Below are 18,852 nucleotides of genomic sequence, written 5' to 3' on the forward strand. Positions count from 1 at the left end.
GGTAAAAAGTGGCAAAGCCACGATACCTGGCTTTGCCACTTTTTACCTGTGTGACCTTGAACAACTTAGTTCTCTTTTCTAAGCCTCCATTTCCTCATCTGCAAAATGGGAATGATAATAATAGTACCTACCTTATAGGGCTGTCATAGGATTAAACGAGTTATTACACATGAAGTGCTTGTAACGGTGCCTGGCACACAATTAGCTTCATATGAGAGTTAGTTGTTGTTGTTACCAGAGCTAATGACTCCTAAGGGCCATGAGCAGCATGGAAATCATCCCTCCCTGTTAATCCCCAACCCATGCATGCACACTAGGACTCCTCTCTGTAAGCAGGTGGCTCAAGAAGACTGGGCCAGTGCCCCCATGAGATGCAGTGGCCTCTTGGTGGACCCAGCCCTCAGTGCCCAGGACAGCCTTCTGCAGACAGCAGGCCTCTGACAGCTAAGTCAGCTTTCCCCAGATGGCTACCTGACAAATGTCTTTACATGCTGTTCTGACATAGTTGATGCAAAATGACAGCCCGGCTAAATGGGTCAAATGAACTCAGATCTGGACTCAGAGTCACCTTCTCAGTAAAATGGAGAGATCTCCGTACTTCTTTCTGCTGCGTCTTTGAATCTCACACCAGCCATGTGTTAGCACCACCTGGTGACCTGTGTGTCTGCCTAGCTACAGAGACAGAAAGGCCGGAGGGCTTTGCAAGCCCATGAACTGAACCCCACGGTCTGCATGCTCTCGGGTTTGACCCCAAGGGCTTCCTCTGATCCCACCCCCCGTAATTTTGAAGGAGCCGACCCGGGCAGAGGCTTGCTCATTTCCAGAGGCTCCAGCAGTCACTGGTGGTGGTCTGGAGTGGCGGGTGGAGGAGCGAGGAAAAGTGGAAAATGTAAGGGGGAGAAAAGAAGAAAAGATGAGTAGAGCTGAGCTGCAAGCTAAGAGAGAGCTCGTGTGTTTGCAGAGGTCACTATGTAATCGTGTGGGGTAGAAACAGTGATAATAGCTACCATTTATTAGGAAGTCTATTATTTGTTTTTTTCACACCTAAAATAGAACATGTGATTCTCCCTCTTACCACTCTCCCACACACCCCTCCCCAAACTTACTTCATTCCCTCATCTTCCCCATCTTAGGAAACAGTACCACCATCTGCCCTGCTGAGGCCAAAGCCCTGCTCTTGGGCAATGCATATGTAATCCATCAGCAGCTCCTTCAAATTGCCCCCTGAATCTGACCAGCCTCACCACCTCCACTGCCACCCCCCTGGTCCAGACCACCACTGTCCCTCTACCTGGCCTCCTTGCTTCCATGCTTGCTTGCATTTCTCCCCACAGCAGTCAGAGGGATCTTTTAAAGTCATAAATTAGATCATGAAACTCTCTTGTTCAAATCCCTCTGAAGGCTTCCCATTGTGCTTAGAAAAAAACACAAATGTCTCCTCACAGCTTATGAGGCCCTCCATGCTCTGGGCCCTGGAGACCTCGGTGGCCTTCTCTCTGTACTCTCTCCTTCCCTCAGTCTGCTCCAGCCTCACTAGACTTCCTGATGTTTCTCCGCCAACACTGCATTATGATACTTTTCAAACACAAAGTAAAGTTGAAAGAATTTTACGGTGAATATTCATATACCTACCACCTAAATGCTACTATGAACATTTTACTATACTAACATAAGCATATATCTGTCCATCCCTCTATCTATCCATCCATCCATCCATCTAATTTTTTAATGAATTTTAAAGTAAGTTGCAGACATCAGTACACTTTACCCCTAAAAACTACAGTATAAATATTCACAGAGCCTTCTTAATGCTTTTAAAACATGCCAAGTACTCCTGCCACAGGGCCTTTGCACTTGTTATTGCCTTCCTTGGGATATTTTCTTCCCAGACATTTGCATCATTCACATTTCACAAATATTTACTGATCACTGTGTGCCATTTTCTCATTTCTTTCAGATCTGTACCCAAATGCCAATGCTTCAGCAAGACCTTTCCTGGCCACCCTTCACTAACTACAAAAGCACCAACTTCAGATCACTCTTGCTTTATTCTTCTTCATAGATCAGATCAAAACCTGAACTTTTGTGTGTGTGCACAAATTTGTAGTTTCCAAATTTGTTTACTGCTGATTTTTCCTACTAAAATGTGAGCTCCATTAGACAAGGATTTTATTTTATTTCCTGCTATTTTCCCACTTTTACAACAGTCCCTGGGATGAGTAGGCACTCAATACATACTTGTTACTTGTATGAACAAATTAAGCTTTTACCATGTGCCCAGGGTTCTACTTATGTTATCGCATGTAAGTGATATCCTCACAACAGTATCTGCACACTATCCTCATTTTACAGGTGAGGAAACTGAGGTTGAGGTGAAATGATCTGTCACGCAAGGGGCGAGTCATATAAGTAGAGAGTGATGAGCTGAGAGCTAAGCCCAGGTCCCAGGTGTCATTAATAGAGCCTTCTTGATGTTTTTAAAACACGATATGCTTATTCCTGCTACCGGGCCTTTACACGGACACAGTGCAAATATAAATATGCATATATACCATACTGTATGACTGGTATTCAATTTGACTCCTGCTTATGGAGAGGCTGGTTAGGCCAGGTAGGTGCCCCACGGGCCCTACAGGGAGTGAAGAAATACAGAGGCCATTCCTGAGCTAAAGAAGAGGTTGAAGGCTGTCCCCGTAGAGGCCCGGCTGGAGTCACACTTTAGAAAAGTCACTCCAGGAGCAGAGCAGTTGCAGAATTGGAAAAGGACTGGAGGGGAGAGGCTGGAGGCAGGAGCACTTCAGCGGTGGTTACAATAGCCCAGGGCCTGACATGGAGAAGAAAAGACAGACTGGAGCTTTGGTTTCATTTCAGAATCTGAAGCCTGGAGATTTTGCAAGTCCCATACTCGTTATCCTTCTCTACTTATCACCCAAGAGGAAGCGCAAATGCCCCTCTCTAATGATGCCACAACAGAGGACCCTTTTAGGTCACGGGAGAGCAGATGGCTCTGTCCCTCTCAAATCACCTCACTGCCCCCTGTCCACCCCGCCCACCCCCCCACACACACTGTCTCTCCTCTTTTAAGAGAGAATCCTAATCTCATTAGGACCATTTATCAGAGGCCACGGTCACCACGTTAAAGGGTAGGAACATGGCTGTGCCCTCTCTTCTCTCTCATCTTCTCTGCAACCAAAGTAATGAAATCACCTGGGGCCTGTCCACAGGGTCCTTCTTTTCTCCTCTGTTCACTCATGACCTTGGGTTCTTTCATTGCCTCTGGCTGCAGCACCAGCTAGTATTAAGGCTTTGATCTTATTTAAGAGGATAGGAGAGTGATGAACCTGGCAGGACACTGTGGGGAGATCTGCTGATCTACCCTTCAGTGAAACTTGTGAAAAATGCAAAAACAAGCAAACAAACAACAACTGAAAGCCTCTGGAAATGGTCCTACAGGCAAACAACAAATGAAGAAACATCTATTCAAGAAAATCTATGAAAATTCGGTAAGAAAAGTGAGAGTCTGTGCAATTTGAACCAAGACTACTCCCTCCCTCCACCAGCACCCACAAGCTCAGGGAGGCAGACTCCACTTCAGACTCCTGTAGCCCGAATATACGGCTTCCTCTCCCACCAAGCTTCCAGCAGGAGGGCTTTCTTCCCAGGAGGAGCAGGACATCAGTGTTTCTCCTCCTGCCCCCAGCTACCTGTTGCTGAGGCTAAGTCCCAGGTGAGTACGGTAGAGAGGTGAGGGCTCCTCATTCCACCCAACCTTCACTTGCACAATAGAAGTTCTGCCTTGGGCACAGCACCAGTGAGAATATTCGGGCCCTGATCACCCTTACCCCACCTCATGAGGTGATGGTTCCTTGTGAGAAGAGGCAAGCTGAGAGGGCCTCAGAATGCTGCCTTCCTCTCCACAAAGCACTCAGCTCCTAGAATGCGCGGTCACTCAGAAGCTTGCCATTGTCCTCACCCCCAGCTCCAGACCTCTACCTCAGAGATTCTGCCTGGGGGAAGAAGTAGGCTGCAAAACAGCTGCTACTCTCTTCCCAAAGGAATTGACTTCACTTTGCAACAGAGCTTGGAGAAGTTTAGGCCTAAGGGTGCTCTCAAGAACGGTGGAGATTGTGGTGAAAGGCCACTGGGGGCGGGTTCACAGATTTAATGTAGATACAGCCCAGATTGTAGGTCAACTATTTTGGAAGAGATAACCAGAGAATTAGACAGCTGAGAGGAGCCCTCCTAGGGTCAAAACAAATACCAAACAATGACCTCAGAAACTATTCCTTCAAAGGAGACAGAGTTTGATTGGATTGGTTTGTAGAAAAATTTATGACTGAGGACACTGTTAATATTTACAATAGCCAGGACATGGAAGCAACCTAAGTGTCGATCGACAGATGAATGGATAAAGAAGATGTGGCACATATATACAATGGATATCACTCAGCCATAAAAAGAAATGAAATTGAGTTATTTGTAGTGAGGTGGATGGCATAGAGTCTGTCATACAGAGTGAAGTAAGTCAGAAAGAGAAAAACAAATACCATATGCTAACACATATATATGGAATCTAAAAAAAAAAAAATGGTCATGAAGAACCTAGGGGCAAGACGGGAATAAAGACGCAGACATACTAGAGAATGGACTTGAGGACACGGGGAGGGGGAAGGGTAAGCTGGGACAAAGTGAGAGAGTGGCATGGACATATATACACTACCAAATGTAAAACAGCTAGTGGGAAGCAGCCGCATAGCACAGGGAGATCAGCTCAGTGCTTTGTGACCACCTACAGGGGTGGGATAGGGAGGGTGGGAGGGAGATGCAAGAGGGAGGAGATATGGGGATATAAGTATACATATAGCTGACTCACTTTGTTGTACAGCAGAAACTAACACACCACTGTAAAGCAATTATACTCCAATAAAGATGTTAAAAAAAACAGAGCAAAACATGCAGCAATTAGTGGAGTTTAACAGCTGGATGTAGTCAGGGAAAGAGAACCCTACCAAAACCACTGTCATCCCAGGTGATTGTGGGCATACGCAAAGCTGTTCCTCTCTGGGAAGTAACATCAGGCTTAACACTGTATGTATGGGGGGAGGGAGGAAGGGGAACACAGATGTCACTGAAACAGTCCAGTCAGTCGTTAAACAAACTCAGAAGCAAATAACAAATAAGCCTCACAGGGTAGGGACCAGTACCCAGAGTTGTTATAATATTTTATCTAAAATGTCCAGTTTCCAACCAAAAATAATTAGAAAACATGCAAAAAAACCCAAAAAGTATGAAAAAAAAAAGTATGATGCAAACACTGGAGGTAAATAAAAAGCAGACAACAGAAAATGCCTGTGAGAATGACCGGATGTCAAAGTTAACAAATATCAAAGTAGCTGTTACAAATATGTTCTCAGCTAAAGGAAACCGTGATTACAGAAGTAAAGTGTGAGGACAATGTCAAATCAAATAGAGAATATCAATAAAGAGATACAAATTATAAATTAAAAAATTCTGGAATTAGGGCTTCCCTGGTGGTGCAGTGGTTGAGAGTCCACCTGCCAATGCAGGGGACACGGGTTCGTTCCCCGGTCCGGGAAGATCCCACATGCCACGGAGCAGCTAGGCCCGTGAGTCATGGCCGCTGAGCCTGCGCGTCCAGAGCCTGTGCTCCACAACGGGAGAGGTCACAACAGTGAGAGGCCCGCGTACCGCAAAAAAAAAAAAAAAAAAAAATTCTGGAATTAAAAAATACAGCAACTGAAATTAAACATTTACTAGAGGGGCTCAATAGTAGATTTGAAATGGCTACAGAATTAGCAAACTTGAAGACAGATTGATAGAAATAATGATGAAAGCTAAAGAACCAAGAGACAAAAGAAGGAAGAAAAATGAACAAAGCCATAGAGAAATGTGGGATACCATTAAGCGTGTCAACATACGTGTAATAGGAGTAGTAGAAAAGAGAAAAATGAACAGAAAAAATATTTGAAGAAATAATGGCTGAAAAATTCCCAAATTTATTGAAAAAATAATAACCTACACATCTAAGAAGCTGAACAAATGCCAAGTAGGACAAATGCAAGAAGATCTACATATAGACACATCACAGTAATAACACTGATAGTCAGAGACTTTCAGTGGAGACAATTTTGAAAGCATTAAGAGAAAATTTTGAAAGCATTAAGAGACAATTTTGAAAGCATTAAGAGAAAAATAATTTATCACTTTCAGGGAACCCAAATAAGATTAACAGCTGACTTTTCAGTAGACACAATGGAGGTCAGAAGACAGTGGGATGCCACATTAAGAGTGCTCCAAAAAATAACTGTCAATCAAGAATCTTAAATCTAGAAAAGCTATCTTTCAAAAGTTAGGCAAAATAAGGATATCTTCAGATTAAAAAAAAAAAAACCCAAAATGTGTTATCTAGCAAATCTACCTTATAAGAAACACTAAAGGAAGTTTTTTCAGGTTGAAAACAAGTAACCCTTATAGTAATTTGAATCCACAGAAAAAACAGAGAGCACTAATAAAGATAATTATGTAACCATAAAAGAGTATAAATGCATATTTTTTCTCTTTTCTTCTCTTAATTTATTTTAAAAGCAAGTCTAAAAAATATGTGTATAATATATGTATATAATGTATTGCTGGGCCTATAACACACAGAAATGTAATATATGTATAATATGTTTGCAAATAGAAAACAAAGGAGGTGAGAGCAAAGCTATACTGGGCTAAGGAAATGGCTACAGATGGTAAAAAAAAAAATTATAACAATGTGCTGCTGCATTTATAAAATTAACAGATGTAATATGTATACCAATAATACCACAAAAATACAGAAAGGGGAATAGAACTATATATGAGTAATATTTTCACATATTACTGGAATTAAGCTAGTATAAATCTGAAGTTCATTCTCAGAGTTAGGACATATATGGCAGGCCCTAGAGCAACCACTTAAAAATAACTCAAAAATATAGTTAAACACAGTTTAAAAATCATTTAAAAATTAAAATACTACATTAGAAAATACTTAATGCAAAAGAAAGTAGTAAAGAAGAAATAAAGGAACAAAAAACCATGACACATAGAGAACAAAAAAGGAAAACGTCAGGTAAAAATCCAACTATGTCAATAATAACATTAAATGTGAATGGATTAAACAATCCAATTAAAATGCAGAGACTGTCAGACTAGATAAAATAACAGGATCCAACTATATGATGTCTATAGGAGACATCTTTAGATTCAAAGACACAATTAGAGCAAAAGTAAAATGATGGGGAAACTATATTATGCAAACTACAGCCACAGGAAATCTAGAGTGGCTATCCTAATATCAGACTACACAGGCTATAACACAGAAAAATTACTAGAAATAAAGAGGTACATTTTATAATGACAAAAGGTTCAATCCATTAGGGAGATATAACAATGATAAATATAATGCCTCTAATAATAGAGCAGCAAAATACAAGAAGCAAATAATGTCAGAAATGAAGGGAAAAACAGATAATTCAAAAAAATAATCATTGGAGACCTCAACACCCTACTTCCAATAAGGAACAGAACAACTAGACACAAGATCAACAAAGAAACAGAAAATTTAACATTATAAACCAAGTACACCTAACATACATCTATAGGATGCACCACCCAACAACAAGAGGATACACATTCTTCTCAAGTGCACATGGAACATTCTCTAGGATATGCCATATTCCGGGCCATAAAGCAAACTTCAGGTAATTTAAAAGACTATAAATAATATAAAGTATTTTCTCCAATCACAATAGAATGAAACTACTGAGTTCTCAATAGTAGGAAACTCAAAATTATGAAGAATTGAACAACGTCCTCCTAAATAACCAATGGTCAAAGAAAAGATCAAAAGGGACATCAGAAAATACTTTGAGATGAATGAAAATGAAGACACAACATACCAAAATGTATGCGATGCAGCTAAAGCAGTGCTTAGAAATTTATAGCTGTAAACACCTGTATTAAGAAAAAGTAGAGCTCAAGTCAATAGCTTAAACTTCCACTGTAAGTCACTGGAAAAAGGAAGAGCAAAATATACTTAAAGCAAGGAAGGAAATAATAAAGATCAGAGTAGAAATTAATGAAATAGAGAATAGATAAATTATAGACAAGGTCAATTAAACCAAAGCCTGGTTCTTTAAAAAGATCAAACAGATTGACAAACCTTTAGCTACAATGATCAAGAAAAAAAGAGAAGACTCAAATCACTAGAATCAGAAATGAAAAAGGGACATTATGGCCAACCTTACAGAAAGAAAAAAGGATTATAAAGCAATATTGTGAACATCTGTATGTGAGTAAACTGAATAAGTTAGATGAAATGAACAAATTCCTATAAAGACACAAACTACTGAAACTAACTTAAGAAAAAATAGGAAATCTGTAGAGACCTATAACAAATAAAGAGATTGAAACAGTTTAAAAAAAAAAAAGACCAAACTACCCACCCGCAAAGAAATGTCTAGGCCCAGACAGTTTTGCTGCTAAATTAGACCAAACATTTAAAGAATTAATAACGATTCTTCACAAACTCTTTCAAAAACTAGAAGAGGAGGAAACGCTTCCCAACTCATTTTATGAGGTCAGTATTAATCTTATACCCAAATCAGACAAAGATGTCGCAAGAAAACTGTAGACCAATATCTCATGAATATGTGTGCAAAAATCTTTAACAAAATACTAGAAAACTGAATCCAGTAACATATAAAAAGAATTTTGTGCCACACCCAAGTGGAATTTATCCAAGGAATGCAAAATTGGTTTAACATCGCCCCCATCAATTAATGTAATATATCAATCAATAGAATAAAAAACCAAAAAAATCACATCATCATCTCAGTAGATGAAGAAAAAGCATTTGGCAAAAGCCAACATGATAAAAACACTCAGCAAACCAGGAAGAGAAGGGATCTTCTTCAACCTGATAAATGGCATCTATGACAAACCTACAACTAACATCATACTTAACAGTGAAATACTGGATGCTTTCCCCCTCAGGTCAGGCGCAAGGCAAGGATGTCCATTCTCATCACCTGTAATCAACATTGTACTGGTGGTTCTAGCCAGGGCAATTGGGCAAAGAAAAGAAATAAAAAGCACCCAGATTGGAAAAGAAGAAGTAAAACTATGTCTATTCACAGATGCTATGATCTTGTATATAGAAAATCATAAGGAACTCACTAAAAACTATTTGAATGAATGAACAAGTTCAGCAAGGTTGCAGGTTACAAGAACAATTATTAAGATCAATTGTATTTCTATACACTTGTAATGAACAATTCAACATGAAATTAAGTACACAATTCCATCTTTTGATTAGCATCAAAAAGAATAAAATACTGAGGAATAAATTTAACAAAAGAAGTGTAAAACTCATATTCTGAAAACTACAAATTATTGTTGAAAGAAATTAAATAAGATATAAAAAATTCAAAAACATCCTATGTTCATGGATCAGAGACATAGCACTTAAGATGACACTACTCCCAAATTGATGTACAAATCCAACGCAATCACCATCAGAACCCCAGCTGTTTGGTCTAAATGTTTGGTCTAACCCCAGTATAGCCAAAACAATCTTGAAAAAGAAGAACAATCTTGATAAAGAAGAACAAACACACTACAAAGCAACAGTAATCAAGACAATATTGTACTGGAACAAGGATATACATACGGATCAGTGGAATAAAACTGAGAGTCCAGAAATAAACCTATACATCTATGGCCAGATGATTTTTTACAAGGGGGCCAAGATCATTCAGTGGGGTAAAGAATAATAATTTCAATTTATGATGCTTTTTTTAATGAAAACATATGGCTGCATAAAAGTTGTATACAAATGTTTACAGCAGCAATATTCATAAAAGCCAAAAAGTGGAAACAACCCAAATGTCTATCAACTGACAAATGGATAAACCAAACACGGTCTGTCCACACAATGGGATAGTATTCAGCCGTAGAAAGGAATGAATTCCAGATTCATGCTACAACAGGAATGAACCTTGAAAACATCATGCTAAGTGAAAGAAGCCATATACAAAGGCCACATATGGCATGATTTCATTATATGAAATGTCTGGAATAGATAAACACATAGAGACAGAAAGTAGATTAGTGGTTGCTTAGGGTTGGGGAGAAATGTGGGAGGGAAAGGAGAGTAAGGGATGAGAGCTAAGGCCATGGGGGTCCTTTCCATCGTGATGAAAATGTTCAAAAATAACATTTTTTTGAAAAAAATGTTCAAAAATTGACTGTGGTGATGATTGCACGTATCTGTGAATATATTAAACACCACTGAATTGTACACTTTAAATGGGTGAACTGTAGGTATGTGAATTATATCTCATTAAAATGGTTAAAATAAAAGAGGCAGTGAGATTCCTACCCAGGTTTCAGGCCTAAGCACGTGGTGCTGGCCAGTTTACCATCCCTACACTAGCGGTGAGGAAATAATGACGTGACCACTGTTCTCGTTTTTCTATTGTCTTTATTTCTTACAGGGCAGAGTGGCAATCATTCAGGCAGAATCAGGCTTTCACGTGTAAACTGACTGAAATACCATTTTAATACCCTCAAAACCTTGCCTAATACATACAATATGGATGAATCTCCAAACATTATGCCGAGTGGAAGAAGACAGAGCAGAAAGACTCCCTTCACAATTCTATTTATATGAAGTTCTAGAACAGGCAACACAAATCTCTGGTGGAAAAAAATCACATCAGTGGTTGCTTCTTGGGCTTTTGGGGCAGGGACTGAGTGGGAAAGGGCATGAAGGAACATTCTGGGGTATTGGAAATGTTCTGTATCTTGAGAGGGGTTTGAGTTATACAAATTTTTTGCATTTATAAAAACTCACGGATGAAACACTTAAAATTTATGCATTTCAGTGTTGCAATTTTACTTTAAAAAACGAACCATGAACAATACTGGCCCTTTTTAATGATTTGCTTGCTGAAGTGTCTGGGGGAGACATTCAGTGATGACTGAAACTTACTTTGCAATGTGTTAAAAATAAGATGGAGGGACTTCCCTGGTGGTGCAGTGGTTAGGAATCCGCCTGCCAATACAGGGGACACGGGTTCGAGCCCTAGTTCAGGAGGATCCCACATGCTGCAGAGCAACTAAGCCCGTGTGCCACAACTACTGAGCCTGCGCTCTAGACCCCGTGCGCCACAACAAGAGAAACCACTGCGATGAGAAGCCGGCGCACCGCAACGAACAGTAGCCCCCGCTCGCCGCAACTAGAAAAAGCCTGTGCGTAGCAACGAAGACCCAATGCAGGCAAAAATAGATAGATAGATAGATAGATAAATAAATAAATAAATCACAAAATAAGATGGATTGACGGATGGGTAGACAGATACATGAAAAAGCAAATAAAGCAAAATGTTACCAATTGTAGAAACTAAGTGGTAGTTATATGGCTGTTCACTGTACAATTATCTTCAACTTTTCAGTGTGTTTGAAATTTTTTTATTAAAGAAGATACTGGGAACCAATATTTTAGAAACAAGTAAAAATCTTACCCTGATTTCTAGTCAATGCCTAGAACAATCTGATGAAAACTGTGGACCTCTTCTCAGAGGCACACGTTCCTACAGAAATAAATTTTGCCTGTAATGGGCCTCCTAAAGCCCATTTATGGATACCTGATGTGTGCAAAGAGTTAATGGTTTAATGGCTTTCTAGATGTAGATGATGTGCAAGGAGTCAAAGACAATTTGGCGAATTTGGGGAAAATATCAATGAAAGGATGATGGTGCATATTTTAACTATATGAGCACGTTTCTGTTACCAGTTTCAGTGGTTTCTTTGTCTGGCAGTCTGCTTCCTCATTTAGCATTGTATTAATAAAGTTGCTACTGACTGGCTGCCTTAATGTTTTCATTGTTTATTTCCGACAATCAAGGGTTCTTAGCCTAACCATCGTTTCTTCCTAAGTCTTGGAGACAGGAAGAGCAAGCACAAATGGATTTTCCACACTCACACCCATGATGTGTTATAGACTCAAGACAGGGCAGCGGGCATCAGTTAGGTGCAGAATCTGCTGAGACAGCAAAGGCAGGAGACTCTCAAACAACTGACTTGGTCCTCCACTTCGGTCACTCATTGGGTGAGCCATCGAATACAAGGACGTGGAGTTGTGGTGTTATGGCCTATTTGACCTTTGAAGGGCTGGGCTCCATTCATACAGGGTACTTTCAAGAGAGACGAAGATACCAATGGATCCCCTACATGAAATGTCTTAGAGGGAAGTAGGTAAGAAATCAGGCAGTTAGGCTGCCAATAAATAGTTACATCAATAAAATTCTTTGGACTCGGTTTCTTTATCAGGACCAGGAAAGATTTACACTGGATACACAGTCAATTGATGTTTCCTAGCCATCTAGTGGTCCCAAGCACTGTGCTAAGCTCTTTCATGTATGTCACCTCATTTTAACCTAGACCACAATTCTCTTGCTGCTGCCATTCCCATTTTACAGATAAGGAGACCAAGGCCAGAGGTTATGTGGCTTATCAAAGATCACATGGCCATAAAGGTCTCGAGTCCAGTGCCCCCTTGACCATTCCTGCAGCTCAACATTTCTATGACTGTTTCAGCTGGAGTTGGCATGAATGTAAACATTTGACAACGCAATTAGTTTTTCTCCAGAGAACGTCCATGGTTCAGCACCCACACCAACACACAGGATACAGAGAGAGTCTTCCCTGAACTCGCTCTCCCAGGGAGAACCACTGTCCTTCCAGGACGATTCTTCCTACCTTTGTCATTCTCAGAAACCAGCAGCATGACAAATAACAATAGGGGCAGTATCTCCTGGAGAAGCAGACACAAGGCTCTGATCTATCCCCTTCCAGGGACCTGTGTGCCTCTGCTCTGAGGGGTCAAGGCAGCATTTTCTGGGGGTTTTCTTGGTGGGGGTGAAGCCTGCCAGGTGTGTCCTGTGGCAGCAAGCCCCGTGCTCTCTGGCCTTCCCCCTCCTCAGTCCTGATGCCCACAGCACCTTCCACCCCCAGTGAGGAGCTGTGGGGAAACACAGCAGGTGCAGGGTGACTGACAGCGACCTCAGCCCCCCAAAAGTGGGTGCCCCAGGAAGGCTGCAAGGCTCCTCAGAGGGCACCTGACCCACTTCCTCACAGATGTGTCTGCCTCCACCAGCAGCCCCCACAGGTCTCAGTGCTGAAAACTCAGTCTAACTTGTTGGACAAGAGGTGTTTTCCACCAGTGGAAGAAGAGAGGCTGAGAGCAAGATCTAGAACAAGAGCTGCGTGCACACGCATGCGTGCGCACACACACACACACACACACACGGGAATAAACAAGCAACAGATGGAGAGAACGAGAAGGGGGGCTGTTAAAAGTGATAGAGGAAGAGGGTGGATCGGAGGTGGTAGGAAAAGAGAGGAAAGGAAGAACAGAGAAAAGCAAACCACTGCAAACAAGCAGAAGGTGGCAGCCTTCATATCTCAAAACAAAGGCTCTGCAGGACACTTTCCTCAGCTCAGGATGACTTCAGCCTCTGAGGATTCTGGCAGAGCTGAACACTGTGCCTAGATGTGCTTTCCTGCCCTGGGACCCAGGTCCGACCCATCAGCTCCCTCTCGGGCCACAGTGACTGGTTCTCGCCTCGGTGCGTGACTCAAGGCAATGCAGTGAGACTTCATCCCAGCAGCTTTCTTGGAACCATTCTGAAAAGGAAGCTCTCTTCCACTGTGACTTTGGGTAAAAGGATGAGGAAAGCCTGGAGTTGCCAGAGACCACCACACAGGGAGATCCTACCTGAGGATGAAGCCAACACAGAGGGAAGCAGAACGGCAAGGTGGAGACACATTCCTGACAAGCTCTACTAAGCTCCTGGATCCAGCTATGCCTGAAGCCACGCCTACCCTGGGACTTTCAAGTATATGATCTGAATCCCTTTTAGGCTTAAGTCAGTTTGAGTTGGAGGTTCTGTGGCTGGAAACTGAAATAGTCCCACTAGAATATGAAAACCCACCTATCAGTCTTGCCTTTTATGCCAACTCCCAGAAACGTCACCTGAGGAGATACCCAGTTCTCCTGACAAAAATGGTGGCCAGCAGGGCCTGGGACTGTCCCACAAGACAAACACAAAGGTCAATAAGAGAACTGCTGAATAATGATTTTTTAAAAGTGAGACTATCACAGGGAGAAAGGAGGGCTGTGCTCAGTCAACATCGGGAGGTGTTGTGACTCTCAGGCCCTTGGCACCTGGGCTTGCATGGGCCCCTTCCTCCACTAAAAGAAACATCAAAAATTATATCTTACAACTGCATTGTACAGAGATGAATATAATCCAGGCTCATATTCTCTTTTTTCTTATTATTAAAAAAAAATTAAAACGTTTTCATGGGCCCTGAAAGCATCGTGGGCCCTGGGCACTGTGCCTGATCTGCCTAATGGAAATGCTGGCTCCAGGCCCATATTATCCAGACTGCTTGCCTGTACTGTCCAGGCTCCCTAGAGACAAACCTGATTTTATTTCCTTGTCTAGAGGGGTGGAAGGTCTGAGGAGTCCCTCAGAGCCCAGGCTGGCCTTTCTCTCTCTACATGCTAACACTTCCCTGGGTCACCACAGTTTGGCCTCGCCTTCGGGGTACCCACCGCACTGGGTCACCCCTGTAGCCTGGCATTGTCACTCTGCATGGTGGGGAGCTGCTCTCGACCTGTCAGGTGACAAGACCAGGAACGCCTTGATGACCCATGTCTGGTTCATTGATGTGCCCCAGGTCCCAGCTCAGGCCAGGCACAGAACAGACCCCCAACAGGGGAGGGACAGAGGACAAAGCCTGCTTCCTACTTAGGAAACTCTTGTCACTTAGGATTTGCACTCAGGCCAGGCAGGACACAGAAGGGAAGGAGGCAAGCCGTGTGGGGATGCAGTGGACTGGAGGTCTTTCTGGGTCGCTGTCTGCATCAGAGGATGACGTGCTGACTTCCAAAGCAGGATGGGTGGAGGTTACATGGGTCAGCCCAGCAGGTGGGCAGGCATGAGTCAGCAGGAGAGGCCCCAGGTGAGTTCCTCGCCCCGATTCCCCCTCACTCACCTTCATCACTGGTGTGAGGCTCGGTGCCATTGTCGTGGTCAACTTCGTCGATGGTCCCTGGCTCGCTGTGTGGGCTGTCGCTGCAAGGAAACATAGGGAGGGGACTCCTGGGGGGCTTTGTACCTCACGCTGCCCTCAGCCTCCCGCAGGCGCCGGCCTAGCCCACCTCTGAGCCTTGACCCAGATCAGGCCAGGCCCACTTCATCCCAGTTTTTGATCTGACCACCCGCAGACCTTCCTAACAGAAAACCACTCCCAGCCCCCTCACCCATTGGGAAGATTCCCTGAATACCATCCCCCAACTGACCCCAGCCCTGAAATTTGCTGGGCTGTCTTCTTGGGAAAGGCCGTCAGTGCCTAAGTATTCTGTAAGATCTAGAAGGCAGTAAAACACCGACGTTTTTCCTCAGAAGGACCTCAGGCCAGAGCAGAAGGAACTTTGGAAGTACTGAGAGTCATCCATCTGGCCTGGCTCCCTGCCTGTCTTGCAGCAGAGGTGACAAGCTCAGCGAGGTGGGTGAAGCTCCCAAGGAGTGGGTTCCTAGGGGCTGCCTCATGGTGCTGCGTGCAAAATCCACATCAGCCCAGGTGGCGAGCAGGCTGGCAGCCATGATGGGCTTAGGGGTAGAGTGAGTCCAGGACCATCAAATTCTGTCACTAATGCACTGGGATAATTTCATCAGCTGCTGCCCCCTCACTGGATTGTAAGCTTCTTAAGGCCAGGGTGCATTCACATAGTGAGCCAATCAGTTTTTTTTTAATCAAACCATTGATTGAGTCTTAATCTACGCCAGGCATGGTGCTAGGTAAGAGGGATGCATTGACGGGTAACGTGGACACAAACTCTGCCCTCATGGGCTGAGAAACAGAAGTGCTACAAGTTGAAATATATTATATAGGCACAAATGAGCAGAGACAAGAACAGGAGAGGGGACCTACATAGGGTGTCAAGGAAGGCTTCTTGAAGGTGACATTTACAATACCATTTAAAGGAAAACGGACTTTATTATGAAAAATTCTCCTGGATAAGTTCCAGACTCTGCACAATGGCTTAAGACCTTTCATAACCTGGCTCCTGCCGGCCTGTGGGGCCTCCTCTCTCACCATTCTCTCGTCACATGCAACACTGCAGGCATACAGAACACTTTTCATTTTATTGCATGCTCCAGGCCTAGCACATTCTTTGCCCGCTCTCACCTGGCTGACCCAGTTCATCCTTCAGGTCTCAGTCAAGTCTCCGTGTTTCCTCCAGGAAGCCTTTCTTGACCTCCCTACATTGGCTCCAGGGCCCCTACTCCTAGAACTGCCTGTTTCCTCCTCCCTGTCTCAGGGGTTACTCCTGGTCAGGTTACATCCCTACTCCTCAGCCCAGGGCCTGGCCCAGGACAGATGCTCAGTAACCATTTGGTGAATGAATGTTGTCCACTGTGATGAGACCCTCAACCAAATCCTCCTTTTTGGCTTTGAACACTCCTCCAAAATTACCATGTAATTAGTTTTCCTTTCTCATGGGGCACAAATGGGATTAAGAAAAGTGTGGTTACTGTATGTAGTGCTTTGGTAAGTATGCTAAGATCTGTACGTGCCTTCCCAGAGCACTAATTATATATACTGCGGCAAGAAAAGAAAACTGGTAATGGCCGCAAAAGCGATAAAGTTGAAAAGCTTCCTTTGTCTAAAAAGTGTGCTTGCTGGTTGTAGGATTTCTGTTACAGATCAGGGACAGACTGGCTCCAGGTGCCTCAGATGAGATTAGAGAGCTGTGGCCCGGTGTTTCTATGCAGAGAAGTGTTGCAGAGAAACAAGGAGGCTGGAACGTTTCCCTTCTTTGAAGCCGCTGCCCAAATATGCCCACAGAACTAAAGCGAGGCAAGAGTCCAGGAACGCTCTGACAATCAAAAGAGTAACTCCCCTGTAGGCATCTGGCTGAAAGCAGTGTGGGTAATACCTAAACATACAGCTGTGTGTTGTCCTGGATTGGGAAGAAAGAAAGAGTAGGAACCCTTTGGTTTTTGTCAGTTGGTGTTCTGAATTTTCTGTCTTCACAGAAATGTTCTATTTTCACCGTATTTTCAGGTCTTAGCCTGGGGAAGGTAGTCAGCCCTGAGTTTGATAAGATTCTAAAATATTTCTCCCAAGACCCAGTGTAGCACCAGGTACACAGAGGTGCCCAACTAGCACCTGCTGGCCTGGTGTGGAGCTCTCAAAGAAAGTGAGCAAACTTTGCCAGGAAAAGAGAACTCTAGATGGTAGGGGACAAGGGTGGGAAGTGTCATTCTCAGTTTAAGAGGCTGAGGTGGGGATTATCCAACCCCTGCTGCCTGCGATGGGCTTGCAGCTCACCTGGCCAATGACAGCATTACATACATCTCCTAATCGATGTGATTAGTTCACCAGACCCAAGCCTCAGGAGGAGACGTAATTCTTGGACTTGTGTTAAAACATTTGGGAAGGAGAAGCTCTTTTTCCACTGGGGATGGTGAGAGAACAGGCTCTAAACTGGCGTTACCAGATGCCTCTTTGAAACTACCAAGGGAGAGGCTGCCTGAGAATGAAGCCAATGTAGAAGAAAGCAGCCAGGGGCTGGGAATTGCAGGACTGAGTCCTGATGATAATAGTTGAACTCCTGGATCCAGCTATACCTAAAGCCATGATCCCAGACTTTATTTAGTTAAAACTAAATTCCCAATTGGCTTAAGCCAGTTTAGTTGTATTTCTGTCCCTTATAAATCAAGACAGTCTTGGCTGATGTACCTATCCCTCGTATAAGGCTGGTGCGAAGCTCAAATGAGAAAATATATATGGGAGTACAGACTAAAAAGCAGTAAGAAAATCAAAGGGTTTCTTACTGTTCTGGTTCAACAGTAACAACAACAACGATGATAATAATAATATTAAGAAGAATGGAATCTTACCAATATTCTTCCCCTCCAGCCATGCATTTTTCATACACAGGTCCCTCTAGCTCCCGGGGGCTGGGGAAGATGGCTTCATGGTGGATGATGATGGTTTTGATGACTTCGTTGACGTGTGCCTGGCAGGACACAGGGTCTTGCCCATCGGGGATGTGCATGAGGGTGGGCCCGAAGCAGATGGCCAGGTTGTAGGGATCCATCATGTTCTCGTCACTATATTGCGAGAGGCTACAAGAAAGGAGTACCCACAAGTCACCAGGGAAAGGTGAATCCTCCCCCGTGGTTTCTTTCTCTTAGGGGCTCTACTCACGTTCAGGAGGGTCCCATGTTCTAGGAACAGTTGTACCTACAAACCTCAGGACACCCCCTCCCAAAGGAGGCCAGGGCTGAGTCAAAGAGGGGGTCCCCCCCTTGGCTGGGCAACTCACTGGTTGAGGAAAGCGAAGAGGTATCTCATGACCACGATGACCACGCGGGGAAGGGTGATGAGGATTTGTTGGATCTGGTGCACCCTCTCAGCTGGGTTCTCCAGTTCTGTAACACAAAGGGACTTTTCAGGGCGCCTTTCATCATCAGAGAGCCAAGTAGCTGACATCTGTGAGTCCCACCTGTGAGATCAGCCCACGTGGTTCAGGGGGAGGCAGGTTTTTTGTTTTGTTTTAATTAATTTATTTATTTTTGGCTGTGTTGGGTCTTCGTTGCTGCACATGGGCTTTCTCTAGTTGCAGCAAGCGGGGGCTACTCTTGGTTGTGGTGTGCGGGCTTCTCATTGTGGTGGCTTCTCTTGTTGCAGAGCAAGGGCTCTAGGCACGCGGGCTTC

At 43.5% G+C, this 18,852-nt stretch overlaps 1 protein-coding gene across 4 annotated transcripts in view; it reads right to left on the reverse strand.

Annotated features, from left to right (window-relative positions):
• SRGAP3 (SLIT-ROBO Rho GTPase activating protein 3) overlaps window positions 1-18,852 on the reverse strand; it is a 255,082-nt gene that overhangs the window by 14,330 nt on the left and 221,900 nt on the right. For all 4 annotated transcript variants that reach the window (XR_013830247.1, XM_079934821.1, XM_079934823.1 and 1 more), the window contains 3 exons: window positions 18,461-18,566; window positions 18,033-18,260; window positions 15,118-15,197 (listed from right to left, as the gene is read on the reverse strand). Coding sequence is in view for 3 of the 4 variants with exons in the window: in XM_079934821.1 (XP_079790947.1) it covers window positions 15,118-15,197; window positions 18,033-18,260; window positions 18,461-18,566 (414 nt within the window). In the remaining variant the exon portion in view is untranslated. The remainder of the gene's footprint in view (window positions 1-15,117; window positions 15,198-18,032; window positions 18,261-18,460; window positions 18,567-18,852) is intronic.

The sequence above is a fragment of the Stenella coeruleoalba genome (assembly GCF_951394435.1).
Source record: "Stenella coeruleoalba genome assembly, chromosome: 10".
Classification (NCBI taxonomy): Eukaryota; Metazoa; Chordata; class Mammalia; order Artiodactyla; family Delphinidae; genus Stenella; species Stenella coeruleoalba.